The 15,379-nt window shown below is 44.3% G+C and overlaps 1 protein-coding gene across 1 annotated transcript; it reads right to left on the bottom strand.

Annotated features, from left to right (window-relative positions):
• Positions 1-10,152: 10,152 nt before the first annotated feature.
• On the bottom strand, positions 10,153-13,174 carry dazap2 (DAZ associated protein 2). Its single transcript, XM_037684683.1, has 4 exons — positions 13,017-13,174; positions 11,449-11,567; positions 11,000-11,248; positions 10,153-10,926 (listed from the first exon to the last, which is right to left on the bottom strand). The coding sequence occupies exons 1-4, from the start codon at positions 13,027-13,029 to the stop codon at positions 10,798-10,800; spliced, it is 510 nt and encodes a 169-aa protein (XP_037540611.1). The 5' UTR covers positions 13,030-13,174; the 3' UTR covers positions 10,153-10,797.
• Positions 13,175-15,379: the final 2,205 nt, after the last annotated feature.

Genomic DNA, 15,379 nt, shown 5'->3' with positions numbered 1-15,379 from the left:
AGGAGTTTTAGAGACGGTTCTGTCATCCCCAGACCAGATTTCATCCACGCTGAAGTTCAGGAACTTCTGGTAAAAGATGTAATTTCCAGGGTTCCCGACAGAGAGGAAAACACAGGGTTTTACTCACGTTACTTCCTGGTCCCTAAACGGACCGGAGGGATGAGACCCATTTTAGACTTGTCAATATTCAACAAGGCAATCATGGAGAGACAGTTTCACATGTTGACAACCAGACAGCTGTTGGACAACATTCAGCAAAATGATTGGTTTATCTCCATCGATCTGAAAGATGCCTACTTCCACATCCCGATCATCCCAAAGCAAAAAGTTCCTGCGCTTCTCCTTTCAAGGGATTCAGTATCAGTACAACAGGCTGCCGTTAGGTTAATCCCTCGTGCCTCGTACATTCTCAAAGTATGTGGAGACGGCTTTGCAACATTACACAGAGCAGGGATGAGTATTTTGATTTACATAGACAATTTGTTGCTGCTGACCCGTTCCAGACAGGAGGCAGCAGCGCAGACCCAGGTGCAGACGTCACGCCTGTTAAATCTGGGCTTCGCCATAAATTGGGAGAAAAGCTCGATTCTCCAGGCCCAGACGATCGTTTATCTGGGAGTGGAGCTAAACTCGATCCCCATGAGGGCTCGTTTATCACAGACAAGAATCGAAACTCTAAAAGACCAGCTCCGCCACGTAAGGCCTGGCAGAGTAGTAACAGCCATTTCCGTCATGAAGCTGTTTAGAATGATGTCGTCAGCTCACACAGCGGTTCCGCTGGGCTAACTCCACATGCGACGCCTCCAGAGATGGTTTGCTCGTCTGCGTGTGGATCTGGTAAAGCAGAAGAGACGGATGATCGCTGTACCTCCCTCCGTGAGAACAGACCTCCGACACTGGGGAAACCCCCTGGTTCTGTCGGAGGGAGTCCCTGTCAGCAGATCCACGTCACACGTGTCAGACTTCACAGATGCGTGCGTCCATGTCAGGTTGGGGGGGAACATGCCTATCCCGGGCTTTAGGGGCGCTGTGGCCACCTCACACAACAGCTCATATAAATGTTCTGGAATGTCACACAGTTTTGAATGTGATTCAACACTTTGCCTCTGTGCTGCGGAATCAACATGTGTTGATTCACACAGACAACAAGGTTACTGCTGCATACATAAACCGGCAGGGAGGTGTGCGCTCAGCCCAAATGTTACACATTGCGAGACGGTTGCTGTATTGGGCACACCAAAATCTGCTCTCCATCAGAGCAGTGTACATCCCCGGTGTTCTGAACAGAGGGGCAGATGTGATGTCCAGGGGCGGTCCGCGTCACGGGGACTAGACCCTCCACCCTGACCTGATGGCTCAGACGTGGCAGAAATTTGTCAAAGCGGCTGTGGACCTGTTTGCAACACGAGATAACACTCAGTGCCAACTATGGTTTTCACTGAGCCCGCGGGATGAACCACTGCTAGGGGTGGATGCGTTTGCTCACAGCCCGTGGCCCAAAATGCTTCTTTACGCGTTCCTCCACTCCCTCTGATATTACGGTTTCTGAACCGAGTTCAGGAGGAGGGACTGACAGCTCTCCTGGTGGCTCCCGAGCACGTGAACGCACCATGGTTCCCAATTCTACGACGCCTGTTATCGGGGCGCCCGTGGAAACTGCCATGGAGGGGAGGATGCTCTCCTCCAGGCGGGAGGAGCGATCAAGAGTTACCCAGAAATAGGCCAGCACCTTTGGGTCTGGCCGCTGAGCGGATCTGCTTAGAGAGGATGGGTCTCTCTCAAGATGTAGTGCGCACGATCCAGGATTCACGTGTTGCATCTACCACAGCGCTGTACACATCAAAGTGGACAGCTTTTCAGCGCTGCTGTACGGAGAAAGGTGTAGAGGCCACCTCATGTCCACTAGATGGCGTGCTGTCCTTTCTGCAGCAGCTGATGGACAGAAATCTGGCATTCAGCACGATTAAAACGTACGCTGCAGCCATCTCTTCCTGTCACGAAGGTTTCAGGGACAGAACAGCTTTTAATCATCTGCTGATGAAGCGTTTTTTAAAAGATGTACAGAGACGCAGGCCTGTTTCACGCCCACTTGCTCCACAGTCGGACTTAACGCTGGTTCTGCGAGCCCTGATCAAAGCTCCATTTGAGCCACTGAATCAGGTTCCAATTAAATTATTGTCTCTTAAAACAGCCCTGCTGTTGGCTTTAACATCAGCGATTTATCTGCCCTCTCTGTCGCTCCGTCATGTCTCAGAATTCAGGCTGATGGCAGTTTAGCTGATCTGAGACCTATCCCAGCGTTTATGCCTAAAAACATCACAAGCTCTTTTAAATCAAGAACGATATAGTTGGAGGGTTTTTTCCCTCCCCCCCACAAATCAGAAGAAGAAGGATCTTTCCATCTTCTCTGCCCTGTGCGTGTGTTGACGTGCTACATAGCACGCACAGCCGCACTGCGTCAGACTCAACATTTGTGCATTATAGAGATGCATCTGCAGGTCGCCCGTTATCCACCCAGCGCCTGTCACACTGGTTGTGTGAGGCCAATTCTGAAGCCTACAGAGCATCGGATCCAATCAGTTAATTTGATTAATAATCAGTTCACTTGTTATTATTAATCTGTTCATATTGATCAAACGTGGATCTGCTTGGTTCACGGCCTTTTTCAGCCTCTTCCTTTTCCCCGTTGAAAACTTTTTCGGGGCGTTCATGCACTCAGAATGCATAACTACGCAGCATGCATCTGTGCATGGCACGCGTAATTACGCAATGCGCAATTACGCACATGGAGAGCTGAGTGACGAGACATTTTTTGGGCAAGCTGGCGCTTCATATGGTGTTCGAATGGACCCAGTGAGGCGAAGACCACATCATGCTTCGCCTTTTAACCCAATAGCGAGGGCCTTAAAGGGCGAAGCCTATACGAAATAGAACGTTGGTTACGTACTGTGACCTCAGATTCTATGAGTTTAGGTGTAGCCCTTTAAGCGCCGGGCCTCACTGGCTCCTAAATGGCTGAAGAAAAAGCTATTTGAGAGCCGATTACCCGCTCTTAACTTAATTTATATGGACCAGGTGGGGCCCACACAACAGGTGAGCGTGGACTAAACTTTTCAGTGCGACGTTTTGCATGATGGGATAAACCCAATAGCGAGGACCGTAAAGGGCTACGCCTATACTCATAGAATCTGGGGTTACAGTACGTAACCAACACCACACAGTGATAGAAGCTCCTCAGGACAGAGCTCCCAAGTCCATCTCTCTGCAGCTTCCTTCATTCACAAACACACATAGTCCCCCCCCCCCAATATTTTTCCCGACCGATGGTCACGATCCGCTCAGAATAACCGAAGACCATTGAGGCTGAGTCCGGCATAGGTTTCCGTTAGGCAAAGAACAGCACAGTTCTTCATCTCTGTAGAAACACTCATCTTCAGATGTAACAAGTCCACTTTGTTATCCAGTGAGTGGACATTGGCCAGAAAGAGTGATCAGTGGTTTTCTAGCCTTTAGCTGGGCCAACACGTCCCCCTGCTTCCTCCTCTTCTTCTTGAAAAACCATTGCTCCTCCTGTGCCATTCCTCTGTCCTCAGGAGCCGCTGTCCACCAAGTGCAGACTTCAGACCTCAACCGAACTGTCTCTGATGGCCATCAGCTCAGTTGAACTTTACCTGAGCCGCGAATCCAGCACTGAACCAGTGCCTAAAACAGCCTCATAGTAATTAAAATAAGGCTTAAACCTGGGAGCATGAGAAGCCGCTGCACTTTCTGTGCACCACCATAGCAACCCCATGAAGGTGAGGACAGGTTAAGAAACTTAATCTGTTAAAAATTATCAAAGTTGGTTAAGTATGTTAGAATTATCAGAGATGGAAATCTGTTGGATGTAGTAGTGATGATCAAGTTGGAAAAGCAATGAAAGGTCTACCCCCCATGTAGAGGTGTTATTTCATGTGTGCTTTTGGAAATAGAAATGAAGGAACTTGTATTGAATTTACAAGTTTGAGATAATACTGATAACACTGAATCAGTACTGATTGAGTTTACATTTAAGAGGATCCCAGATGAGTTATTTTTTGGACTTGTTAAGTTTAGAGTAAGAGAATACATCCCTAAACTCATGAGGTGTTACAAGTGTCAGGAATTTGGACATTTGGCAAAAGACTGCAAAGGAATAAGAAGGTGTGCTAGGTGTGGTGGGGATCACGGGTATGGTAAGTGTGGAGAGGGAGCATAGCCAAAATGTTGTAACTGTGGAGGAAATCACAGTGTGGCTTATTGGGGATGTGAAGTCTTAAAGAGAGAGATTGTTGTTCAGCAAACAAAAGTTAAGGAAAAAGTAACTTATGCAGAAGCAGTAAAGAGGGTGAATCAGAGAATTGGAGAGACAGGAAAGAAACAAAAAGAGCATACAGTACATTAATTGAAAGTCAGGAAGTCTACATGGATGAGAAAAAGAGACTGGTTACATTTATTGCTGGAGTCATTAATGCTACTTATGATGTTAAATCCCAAACTGAGAGGTTGTTAAGGCAGCAGTACATCATCTTGATATGGTAGGATTTAAGTGGGAAGAGGTAAGGAACTTAATGTGCAGGCAAGCCAGGAACCATAGACAGTTGGTAACAATTCGTCTACAGTGGAATGCAAGGAGTCCAGTTGCTAATGGTCAGGAGCTCAAAATGTTTATAGACAGTAGAAAGGACAAACCTGTTATTATGTGTATGAATAGCACATTATTTTTAATAGGGAAACATCAGACAGGGAAATGTGAGTGTGGGGAAGATGAGACAATAGAACACATTATTTTGCATTGCAGGAGTTGCCAGGTTCAGAGAAACAAGTTAGTTAAGAATCTTAGTAATATGAAAATGAAATTGGACAGTGTTGATTTATGGCAAGGCAGCACGGTGGCACAACTGGTAGAGCTGCTGCCTCTCAGCGAGTAGGTCCTTGGTTCAAACCCCGGTCCAGGGGCCTTTCTGGGTGGAGTTTGCATGTTCTCTCCGTGCATGCGTGGGTTTTCTCCCGGTGCTCCGTTTTCCTCCCACAGACCAAAAACATGCATGTTAGGCTGATTGGTAACTCTAAATTGTCCCTAGGTGTGAGTGAGAGAGTGAATGGTTGTTTGTGTCGTTTGTCTCTATGTGGCCCTGTGATGGACTTGCGACCTGTCCAGGGTGTACCCCGCCCCTCGCACAATGATTGCTGGACATGGGCACCAGCGACCCCCGTGACCCAAAATGGAATAAGCGGGTAAAGATAATGGATGGATGGATGGAAACAGTGTAAGTTGTATAATAGGATATAAAAGGGGAAAGAAAAAAAAGGAGATAAAAAAGAAAGGAGGAACCGGGTTAGGTTTAGGAATGCTGACCCCCGTGTTTTTGGGCTATGCGTATGGTGATCTGACAGTGTATGCTGACTGGACAGAACACCAGCTCGTCTTCACCACTGGTGACGTCACCACAACTAACTCCTTCAAAGAAGCGCACCCTCACCTGTCAGTGAATGTTGGTGACTGTCATCAGAACAATCTGAACATTACCATAGAACTCCTGCTCATTAACTCTCATCTCTTTAGATTGTGCCGGCCCAAGGACCAAGACCTCCACCAGAAGCAGTTTATTAATAAACTTTTTAAACCTTCCTGTTTTCTGTGATCTGGTTCGAATCCCTAAACCTGGTTCTTGTCACTCCAGACATGTTTTTGTCTCCCGTCGTGGAGGGAAGAGGTGGAACTGGAATATCCTCCGTCGGTCCGTGATGGTTGTGAACGTGATAACTTGAAAAATAAGTTGAGGTGTTGACTTCCATTCTGTTGTGAGGCTGCATGTTAGAGTAAGAAAGGTCACCTTCAAAAATTGGGTTGCCTTGTTAAAATCCAAGATGGCCACCACCATGCAAATATATGTAAATCAGCCACCCATATCATTTGAGGAAACTATACTTTTTAGGTTTTATATTACCTATAAGTATAGCTTCCTCAAATGTTTGGGGTGGCCCATGATTAATCTATGGTGACCAAGGGCACCACTGGCCACCCCCTGGCTCCTCCATTGCACCTGTTGGTGGATAAATTGCTCCCTCCACTCGCCGGGATCCTTCACTCTGCGCAACCTCGGACAGGCAAAAAGCAAACGTGTAACTGCTATCAACTTAAATCTGTTGCACCAAGAACATTTAGGGTTACTCCATTCTCTGTTCAGTTCCAGTCCAGAAAAACACTCATCTCCAAAACTACAAACATTCACTATTCAAATCCATCAGCAACAGGAAACTTCAGTGTACCACTTGTCATATTTAGACTATGTTTTTGGTGGGTGGCACCTCTCAGCTAGTAGGTCACCAGTTCAAATCCCGGCCGAGGTCCTTTCATTGTGGAGTTTGCATGTTCTCTCTGTGCATGTGTGGGTTTTCTCTGGGTACTCCGGTTTTCTCCCACAGAACAAAAACATACATGTTGGGTTGTTTTTTTCTCACTGGCTCTTTCACGAGGCGCACACATCTCTTCTCTCTCCCTGTTCTCCTGTTTTTTTTTCTGTCTGTGTGTAGGAGCAGCTCCTATTTGTACACATCTTCTGAAATGAAAACTACTGTTTTGGATCTGACCCAACTGGACGTTCAACACAAATGACAAAACCTTTTCAACAAAGCGACTGGGTCCTGGAGAACCCTCATCTGCTCGGACGACACGCACACAGCTGGATATATCTCTGGAGGTGATGGGTCTACCTCTGCTGTCGATCAAGGACACCGAAAACAGAATGGGATGAAGATCTTTCAGTTATCAGGCTCCTCTCTTGTGGAACCAACTTCCAGTTTCTGTCCATGAGGCTGACACATTGTCCAGTTTTAAAACTGGGCTTAAGACTTTTCTTTTTGATAAATCCTATAGTTAGGGTCGGCTTGGGTTTCCCGAGTTGTCCCTTAGTTATGCTGCTTTAGGCTTAGACTGCTGGAGGACAAACTGACCACATTTCTTCACTTTACTACCGTCTTTACTTACTCTGCTCAACCTGTTTTGTATTTGTAATTTTTTTAATCCTTACATGTTTTTGTCTTTCAGGTTCACCTGGACCTACCATTCTGTGTTCGTCTGTCTCTCCTTCCTGTCCTCTCAACCAGCCGGTCAAAGCAGATGGCCGCTTGTCCTGAGCCTGGTTCTGCTGGAGGTTGCTTCCTTTTAAAAGGGAGTTTTTCCTTTCCACTGTTGCCACTGTGCTTGCTCAGGATGGGAGACTGCAACGAAGCCAAGATTCAACGTGTCTGCTGGATTCCTTAGAGAGAGAACTTTACTAATGGGCTTTTCTTTGTATGTGAATATTCCTGTAAAGTGCCCTGAGACAACTTTGTTGTGATTTGGTGCTATAATAAATAAACTGAATTGAATGTAGACTCAGTGATTCTTCTTTCACTGTGTGCCTCCTCCTCTGACGCTCTTCATCTCTTCTCCACCAGGTCGTCACAGACGTAGAAAACTCTGATCAGAGTTCTGGAGCAGTTCACTTGTGTCTTCTTTTAAAACTCTCACACTTCAAATGTTTTGAGAAATATCAAACTGTTCAGCATGACTTACCTGTTGTCAGATTACCTTATCGCCCGCCGCTGAAGTTGAGAGGACAACAATGTTTTTACCCGTGTGTCTGTCAGCACACGAACCACTGGATGAATTTAAAGAAACTTTCAAGAAATGTTCATTACATGTCCGTCTACAGCTGATTACCTGCTGCAGTCAGCTGACTTTAGAAACCCCCAAATATCTGTAAGTAAGTCAACTTCCTGTTAGATATTTTATCGCTTTTGCACTAAAAAGTTTGGTGTATTTCTTAGTTTATATCTTAGTTTTTCTTTTACATTTTATTGTTGAATGTAAATGGGACCCTGTGTACATAATTTCGTTCCACCACATGTACCACATGTGATGCAGATGACAATAAAGAATCTTGAACTTTGACCTATTGAGCAAATTTTTGGTGCAGCGATCGCCAAGAGCCGTCCTCCACGAGGCTTCATCAAAACTTCAACTTTGTCCCTTCTCAGCACCAGAAATTAAAAACTTTGGCTTAATGATGTTCAAAGAACGCTCAGCCTTAAATAGATGTCATAAAATGTATTTACCATTTTTAAACATTTTGCACCAAATAAATGGAAATGTATAGAAAATGTTTTACAAAGACTGTTTCTGCATTCTCTGTTTAAAATCATGTAACTGAAAATGGTCTGAACGTGCTGCACAATGTATTCATTATTGGAAACAAGGATGAATATGTTTATTAAAGTATGATTTACCTGTGACAGAACCTTTGAAAAGGAAAAACATTTAACATACAGGTTCTAAAATCCTACTACTGAAGTTTGGTAAAACTAAGTCTACACACGTGCATAAAAGGACAAACTTGCCACATTTCAAATTTCCAAAATAACCTTTATTCTAAACTTACATTTTAAATTTTAAGTTTAGTATAAAAAAGTTAAGTGCACCTAAGTTCTTTTTTTTTTTTCCTCCAAAGTATTTCATCTTAGACACATCTCAGCAAACTGTAGTGACACTCATCTCCTTTAGTAATCTTAAAAGATAGAATGTGTACCAAAGTCCGTCACATCACTTTAGTACGTCCATTTTTACAAAATGTTGTAGAGAATCTCTGAACTAGAAATGTCCATAAACCTTCAACAAAGACTGTCCGTCAGCGCGCTGTGGTTGGCGTAGCATCTACCGCTCAGCTGGAGCTTACACAACTCCAGACCGCTGGAATGAAGTCACCGTTTCACACCGATTTACCGTCAGAAATGAAAAATATAAGTCAAGTGTGGACGTTTTAACAGCTGTGGCTTGTATGGAATGGCAGCAGGAGTGAATAAAAACTGAGGAGTTCTGGAATAAATTTTTAAAAAGCTACCTCATCTGACAGGACATGTTGGTCTCATGTGATGTGGAAGCTTTTCTGAGTTTATTCTTTGCATCATCATCGGATGAATGGAGCAGGTTTCCAGACAGATCGTTTGGGTTTAAAATACTAAAATCATTACATTTGGGACAGTTGGCAGCCACAGCTATTAAAAGTTGGAATTGTTCGTCGGATACCCAGCGACACTCTCACCACGATGACACATGTTGACATCCGTGCTGATCACTGACCCAGCCTCCAACGCTTCGTTTAGCTTTGCCGGCAGCTTCATGGAGACTCCAGAGCACAACACCCGTTGATGAACCCCGCTGCTGCAGGTTTGCTTCACGCCGTTACATTAATTTCAACATGGCTGGACAGATTTTAAAATCTAACTGTTCAAAAAAACATCACAGCTTCTTTAAAAAGTCACGAGAACAGAATGTGAAAATAAAGTAGACCGTTTGCAGCTCCTCAGTTTCCCTCAGCAGTGCATTACAGATACAATAAAAACAAAAAGGTGCATAAAGTACGCAGCAACTCAAAGATGCATGTGAGCCACGCAGAGCCACACCAACACAGCCACGGCTGCAGTCACGGCACAGCCGAGGATCCAACTGCGTCCCGACGCCGCCTTCAAACATACGGCCGAGATGAAACTGAAACGTTGCCTCCAGATCTTTGGTACAACCAGCTCATTGGTTATACGATCACATTATCAGCCTAACTACTCGTGGAAATCACTTGAATGTTGACACAAACAACCTCAAAAACAATTTTAATAAATTCCTCCTATAAAGAAAACGTGTCTCAAAAAGAACGAGCGCTGTCAAAACGTGTTCGATGCTAAATGATACAACGCGACGACAGAAGAAAACACTTCGTGATGAACTCTGGGTATCCGACTGACAGAATACATCAAATGTTACACCAACCACCTCTACCTCATCTTTCTATTTGGATTGAATTTCTTTCCTTTAAGTTTACTGAAGTGGAGTTGCTTCGATTCGGGGCTGTCCCCAGTGCTCTTTGGCACTCGACTATGTTCATCTACACGTTGCCCAACAAGGTACAGTAAACCACTTAAGATATTGCATTAAATCTTTTATTTAAGCTTCTGATTTTAATTTATTTCATTTACAACAGATTCAAACAGAACCATCTCTCAGACGATTCGCTGTGCAACAAATTTGATGTGGTACGTTTGATACTGTGCAAAAGACACGACAAATCTAGCTAAGAGCATCCAGGATGCCAATTCTTTTTTTTTTTTTTTACTTTTATTCTTATAGTTGAGATGTAGCATCTCATGATCATCATACTGGTATTTACACAGAACTATTACACACCTATTATTTCAACTACACTAATTAAAAACAAAAGAAAAAAAAAAGAGACAGGTGGAGGTTTCTTTTTATTTGCGCTTTGACTGTAACTTTTGTCGTTTTGCGTTTCACTTTCACCATAAAGCAGCTAAACTATAGAATGCAGGTCTGGCATTTCAAGGTTTCACCTACGTTAAGTTTTACAAGAAGACGAGAACATCTCAGTGTTTTTTAGAGACCGTTCGATCAAAGAGGAACAGGTCTCCTGAGCAGATGCCTGAACCAAATCCAATCAGGAATGATCAGAGATTCAATCCAATGAATTACGGACAGATTATTTTAAATTCTGCGTTTTGTCCTCTCCAGGTGGCGACGGTTATCGTTTGATCTCTAGGTCAGAAGTGGAGTACTGTACCTTTCACAAGGGCTCTAAAATATTACATTCCGTTAGGTGATATCAGTATTGTGGCATGGCCAAGCAGCCTGAAGAGGAAGGCGTAAGGAGGAAGGGAGGACTGGGGAATTATCTGGGATGTGGGGGGAACGGTTTAGGCATGAACAAGGAGGGGGAATAGCTGCTGTTACCAGATGGTATAACCTCCACTGGATCCACCCAGGAAGAAGTTATTCTTGCGCTGCGTCATGACAACATTGGCACCCTGCATGGCAGCCAGCTGAGCTGCGTTAGGGGGGTGTCCAGGAGGTGGGGGCTGCAGAAGGGCAGAAACAAGTTTGGGAATTGAACTTAAAAGAATTAATAAATAAACATTGCTCATAACTCACTGGGATGGAAACGCTGCTGCCGGTTGTGAAACGGGCTCCGGCGTCAAAGCCGCCTTCCACCATCACCGTTGATCCGTGCGGGTAGACGGCCCCCATGGGATAGTAGGCCATGGGAACGTTCTGACCCACCGGACCAACTTGCATGGGAGGCTGCATGGGCATATACACCTGAGCACCAGGGTAGGGGGAGGACATCTGAGGCACCTGACCAGGCACCTGAGGTGGAAGCACATATCTGGGCTGGTATATCTGCAGACACAGGAGGAAAAATCTAAAACTTCATTCATCTTATGTTGTTATGCTTACAATACTTGTAAGACTGGCTCAGTTATGTGTTAGCTGATGGTTAGCTGTGCTGTCATCTCGACTCCAAAGTGTAATCAGGTGTTGATGTACAAACAGTTTAGAAACAGTAATCTGAGAGTTTAGGGTAAAGGTGCAACAGTTACCTCAGAATATGCAGGAGGTGTGTCTGAGTAAGGAGGTGCCTGAGGAGACATTTGCATAGCAGAGGGGTAGACAGGTGCAGAGCTCTGCTGAGGGTACACAGTCTGCTGTGGATATGAACCTGCAACACAAGGGTTCACTTTAAACAAACATTTATAGTTGAACAAATACAATGTCTCCTATGACCTCTGGGAGTTGAATTTGTACCACTGTGCTGCGGTGTATAGATATATTTTTTAATGAAATCGTCAAGACTTGCATTATATTCTTGTGGGAAGTGACTTGTTGCAGGATGACGAGTTAGAAAAGAAGCCAGAGAACACGTGAACCTATCAGTAACCTGAGATTATAACAGTCGCTGTTATAGAAGCATGAATCTCTGTTGTGGTGAGTACATTTCAGTAAATACCTGTAACAAACGTAACGGGTCAAAAACACTAATTCTTTATTGCTATGTTTCCAGTTTATGGTCGTTATCCTTTCAAAGTAAAATACGAAATTCAAAGCTTTCATTTTCTTGCAATAAAAACTGAAAAGAGTTCAATTAAAAACTGTACAATTATGAGCAGCTGATTATTGTGTAAAACATCCGAATTGGGATCACTCTGTGGTTTACAAAAAACACCATAGTTGGTTTGTGTGGAGAATTTTTTTCTGCATTATCAGTATTTTACATACAATAAAAAATAAAAAAAATAAAAAGAACTGAGCAGGTAAATAAAAACATCAGGCGCCTTCACATTAACAGCTGGAGCCTTTAAGAAGAAGATGGTCAAATTAAACAGGAGAAAACTGATGGAAAAATGTCATTTTTAAAGTTTAACCTCGCAGTCTGGAGTTATCAGAATTCAGAAAAGTAGTTTTTTTTTTTTAAAAGGCAAAAATTCAGCTCTAAAAGTGAATAATGATGTGAAATTGTTACAAGCTTCGATTGGTAAAAAGAAACACTGAAAGTTTATTTTTATAAAATTAAGACTTGTGACATTTCTGCTTAATAACAGTATAAAATGTACAATTACTTGTCAATTAACAGAAGCTATTTTAAACATTATGCGGTTCTGGTGTAACAAAAAGTAACAAAGAGTTTCTGTCTACAAACACCAGCCTCATCATGTAGCAGGTAACTAGCATGTTCACCTCTTATCATATACATTTAATTATAAATCGTGCTAATTCTGAATACAGTCATCAGCATCAGATCTGTCGTAAAACGTGTAAGGAGGCTAATGTTGGATTTCATATTTTTACCCTCAGGTTCAGCTTTATTACGCGGAACTGCTCGAACAAATGAAACCAAACATGGAGTAGCAGAATGTGATAAATTCCTGGACTCCGCTGTTGGAAACGAAACATCCGGAGCTGCCGTCAACACGACGACATCTGAAACAACCAGGATTTCTACAAGAACACAGTATGACGGTAAATGTGGCGCCTCGGCTCGGAGTGCGTCAGTTTATTGTTATGTACGTAGCTCCAGACGGCCACAGGCTCCTCTCTCGTCTCTACTTCCAGGCCCAGCGTCGCGGAGCGGACAGCTAGCCGACAAAAGTCACCCTCCGCGGGGACGTACCTTTGTTATTCATCGTTGTGGACTGCTCCGGGGGCCGAGGAACATGGGATTGAGCGGAACTCTGAGTATCTTGTCTTGGCCTTGTTTCAGCTTACGGCTTGACACTTCCTTGTTTCTGAGCTTCTTGTTGTTGTGGAAGCGGTTACGTCACCAGCTCTTTATCTGCGGCGGGACGCACGCTCAGTTACAGCTCTGCGCGCGCGCGCCCCCTGCTGGTGGCGACTGGTAAAGACAAGTCAGGAGAAGCACGTTCAACCCTGAGAAGGGTGTCTGCGCGTGCGTGTTGGTCTTCAGAGTTAGCAAAATATCTTTCCATTCAAGTGGACCGACTTTAATGAAACTCAGAAATCAATACAACGATTCAAGATGGCCACCACAGAAAAACAACTTTAGCAAAACAAACATGCTGAATAAATATCCTGATACATGCTCAATAATCCAGGTAGAAAAATCCGAAAAAGTTCAGTCTGGTCCTCTGGACATTCAAAAAACAAGAAAACAAAAAAGACAAAAAAACAAAACAAAGCAAAAAAAAATGTAGAAACGTTTCATCTCTCATCCAAGAGACTTCCTCAGTCTGAGGTGCTGTTTTCAGCTCAGTCTCTTAAATAGCACCTTCTCAGAGTGGATCAACCAGTTTGCTGCTGACAACCAAAACCAGCTGCTCACATGCTCAAGAAGGACCATCAGCCTAACAATGGATCATTAGCACACTGATGGCTGTTTACTGTTCACAGAGGGTTGAGTGATACTAGCAATCACAGCATTGTAAGAGGGGGACAGTTGAACCCGGAGGCCTCCACCCCTGTTTAATGATGGATGATTTCTTTTCACAAAGATGGCCTCCTTTACTCTTCTCTCAAACCATCGTTCCTCTCTGTCCAGGATGTGAACATCTTCATCCCTGAAAGAGTGACCGCTGGCCTGGAGATGAGTGTAGACCACAGAGTCCTGGCCTGATGATGTTGATCTTCTGTGCTGGGCCATCCTTTTGGCCAGTGGCTGTTTAGTTTCCCCGATGTAAGACTGATCACAGCCCTCCTGACACTGAACAGCATACACAACATTACTCTGTTTGTGCCGGGGGACTGGATCTTTGGGATGAACCAGTCTTTGCCGTAATGTATTTTGGGGTTTAAAAGCCACTGGGACGTTATGTTTAGAAAATAAACGTCTCAGTTTCTCTGATACTCCCTCAACATATGGAATGACTACTGGTCTGGGTTTGGGCTCCTCCTTTTCACCTGATGGCTGACTGGAGTCCTGTTTGGGTTTCTTCTCTGCTTTCAGGAAGGCCCAGTTAGGATATCCACATTGCTCTAGAGCCTGACTTGTGTGGGATTTCTCCTTCTGCCTGGCTCCTGAGTTAGTGGGGATGCTGTCTGCTCTGTGATACAGAGTCCTGATGACTCCTAACTTGTGCTCCAAAGGGTGATGGGAGTCAAACTGCAAATACTGGTCTGTGCGGGTGGGTTTGCGTTACACCTCAGTTTGCAAATGTCCTCTATCAGAGACTGAGACCTCACAGTCCAAGAAAGCCAACTTGCCATTTTTTACATCTTCTCGTGTGAACTTGATGTATTTATCCACAGAGTTGATGTGGTCAGTAAAATGTTGGACTTCCTGAGATTTAATTTTAACCCAGGTGTCTTTCTTGGACTGTGAGGTCTCAGTTTCTGATAGAGGACATTTGCAAACTGAGGTGTACTGCAAACCCACCCACACAGACCAGTATTTGCAGTTTGACTCCCATCACCCTTTGGAGTACAAGTTAGGAGTCATCAGGACTCTGTATCACAGAGCAGACAGCGTCCCCACTAACTCAGGAGCCAGGCAGAAGGAGAAATCCTACACAAGACAGGCTCTAGAGAAATGTGGATATCCTAACTGGGCCTTCCTGAAAGCAGAGAAGAAACCCAAACAGGACTCCAGTCAGCCATCAGGTGAAAAGGAGGAACCCAGACCCAGACCAGTGGTCATTCCATATGTTCAGGGAGTATCAGAGAAACTGAGACGTTTATTTTCTAAACATAACGTCCCAGTGGCTTTTAAACCCCAAAATACATTACGGCAAAGACTGGTTCATCCCAAAGATCCAGTCCCCCGGCACAAACAGAGTAATGTTGTGTATGCTGTTCAGTGTCAGGAGGGTGATCATTCTTACATCGGGGAAACTAAACAGCCACTGGCCAAAAGGATGGCCCAGCACAGAAGATCAACATCATCAGGCCAGGACTCTGCGGTCTACACTCATCTCCAGGCCAGCGGTCACTCTTTCAGGGATGAAGATGTTCACATCCTGGACAGAGAGGAACGATGGTTTGAGAGAGGAGTAAAGGAGGCCATCTTTGTGAAAAGAAATC

The sequence above is a fragment of the Nematolebias whitei genome, chromosome 11 (assembly GCF_014905685.2).
Source record: "Nematolebias whitei isolate Nwh7 chromosome 11, NemWhi1, whole genome shotgun sequence".
Lineage (NCBI taxonomy): Eukaryota > Metazoa > Chordata > Actinopteri > Cyprinodontiformes > Rivulidae > Nematolebias > Nematolebias whitei.
Note: the sequence above shows the minus strand (reverse complement) of the source record. Positions and strands in the feature narration are given on the sequence as shown.

Bases quoted from the DNA above. Each gene is read 5' to 3' on its own strand.
- dazap2 (XM_037684683.1), bottom strand. The intron at 11,249-11,448 runs GTAACTGTTGCA...CTGTGTCTGCAG, and splicing joins CACCTCCTGCATATTCTGAG to ATATACCAGCCCAGATATGT. The intron at 10,927-10,999 runs GTGAGTTATGAG...GCCCTTCTGCAG, and splicing joins GCAGCAGCGTTTCCATCCCA to CCCCCACCTCCTGGACACCC.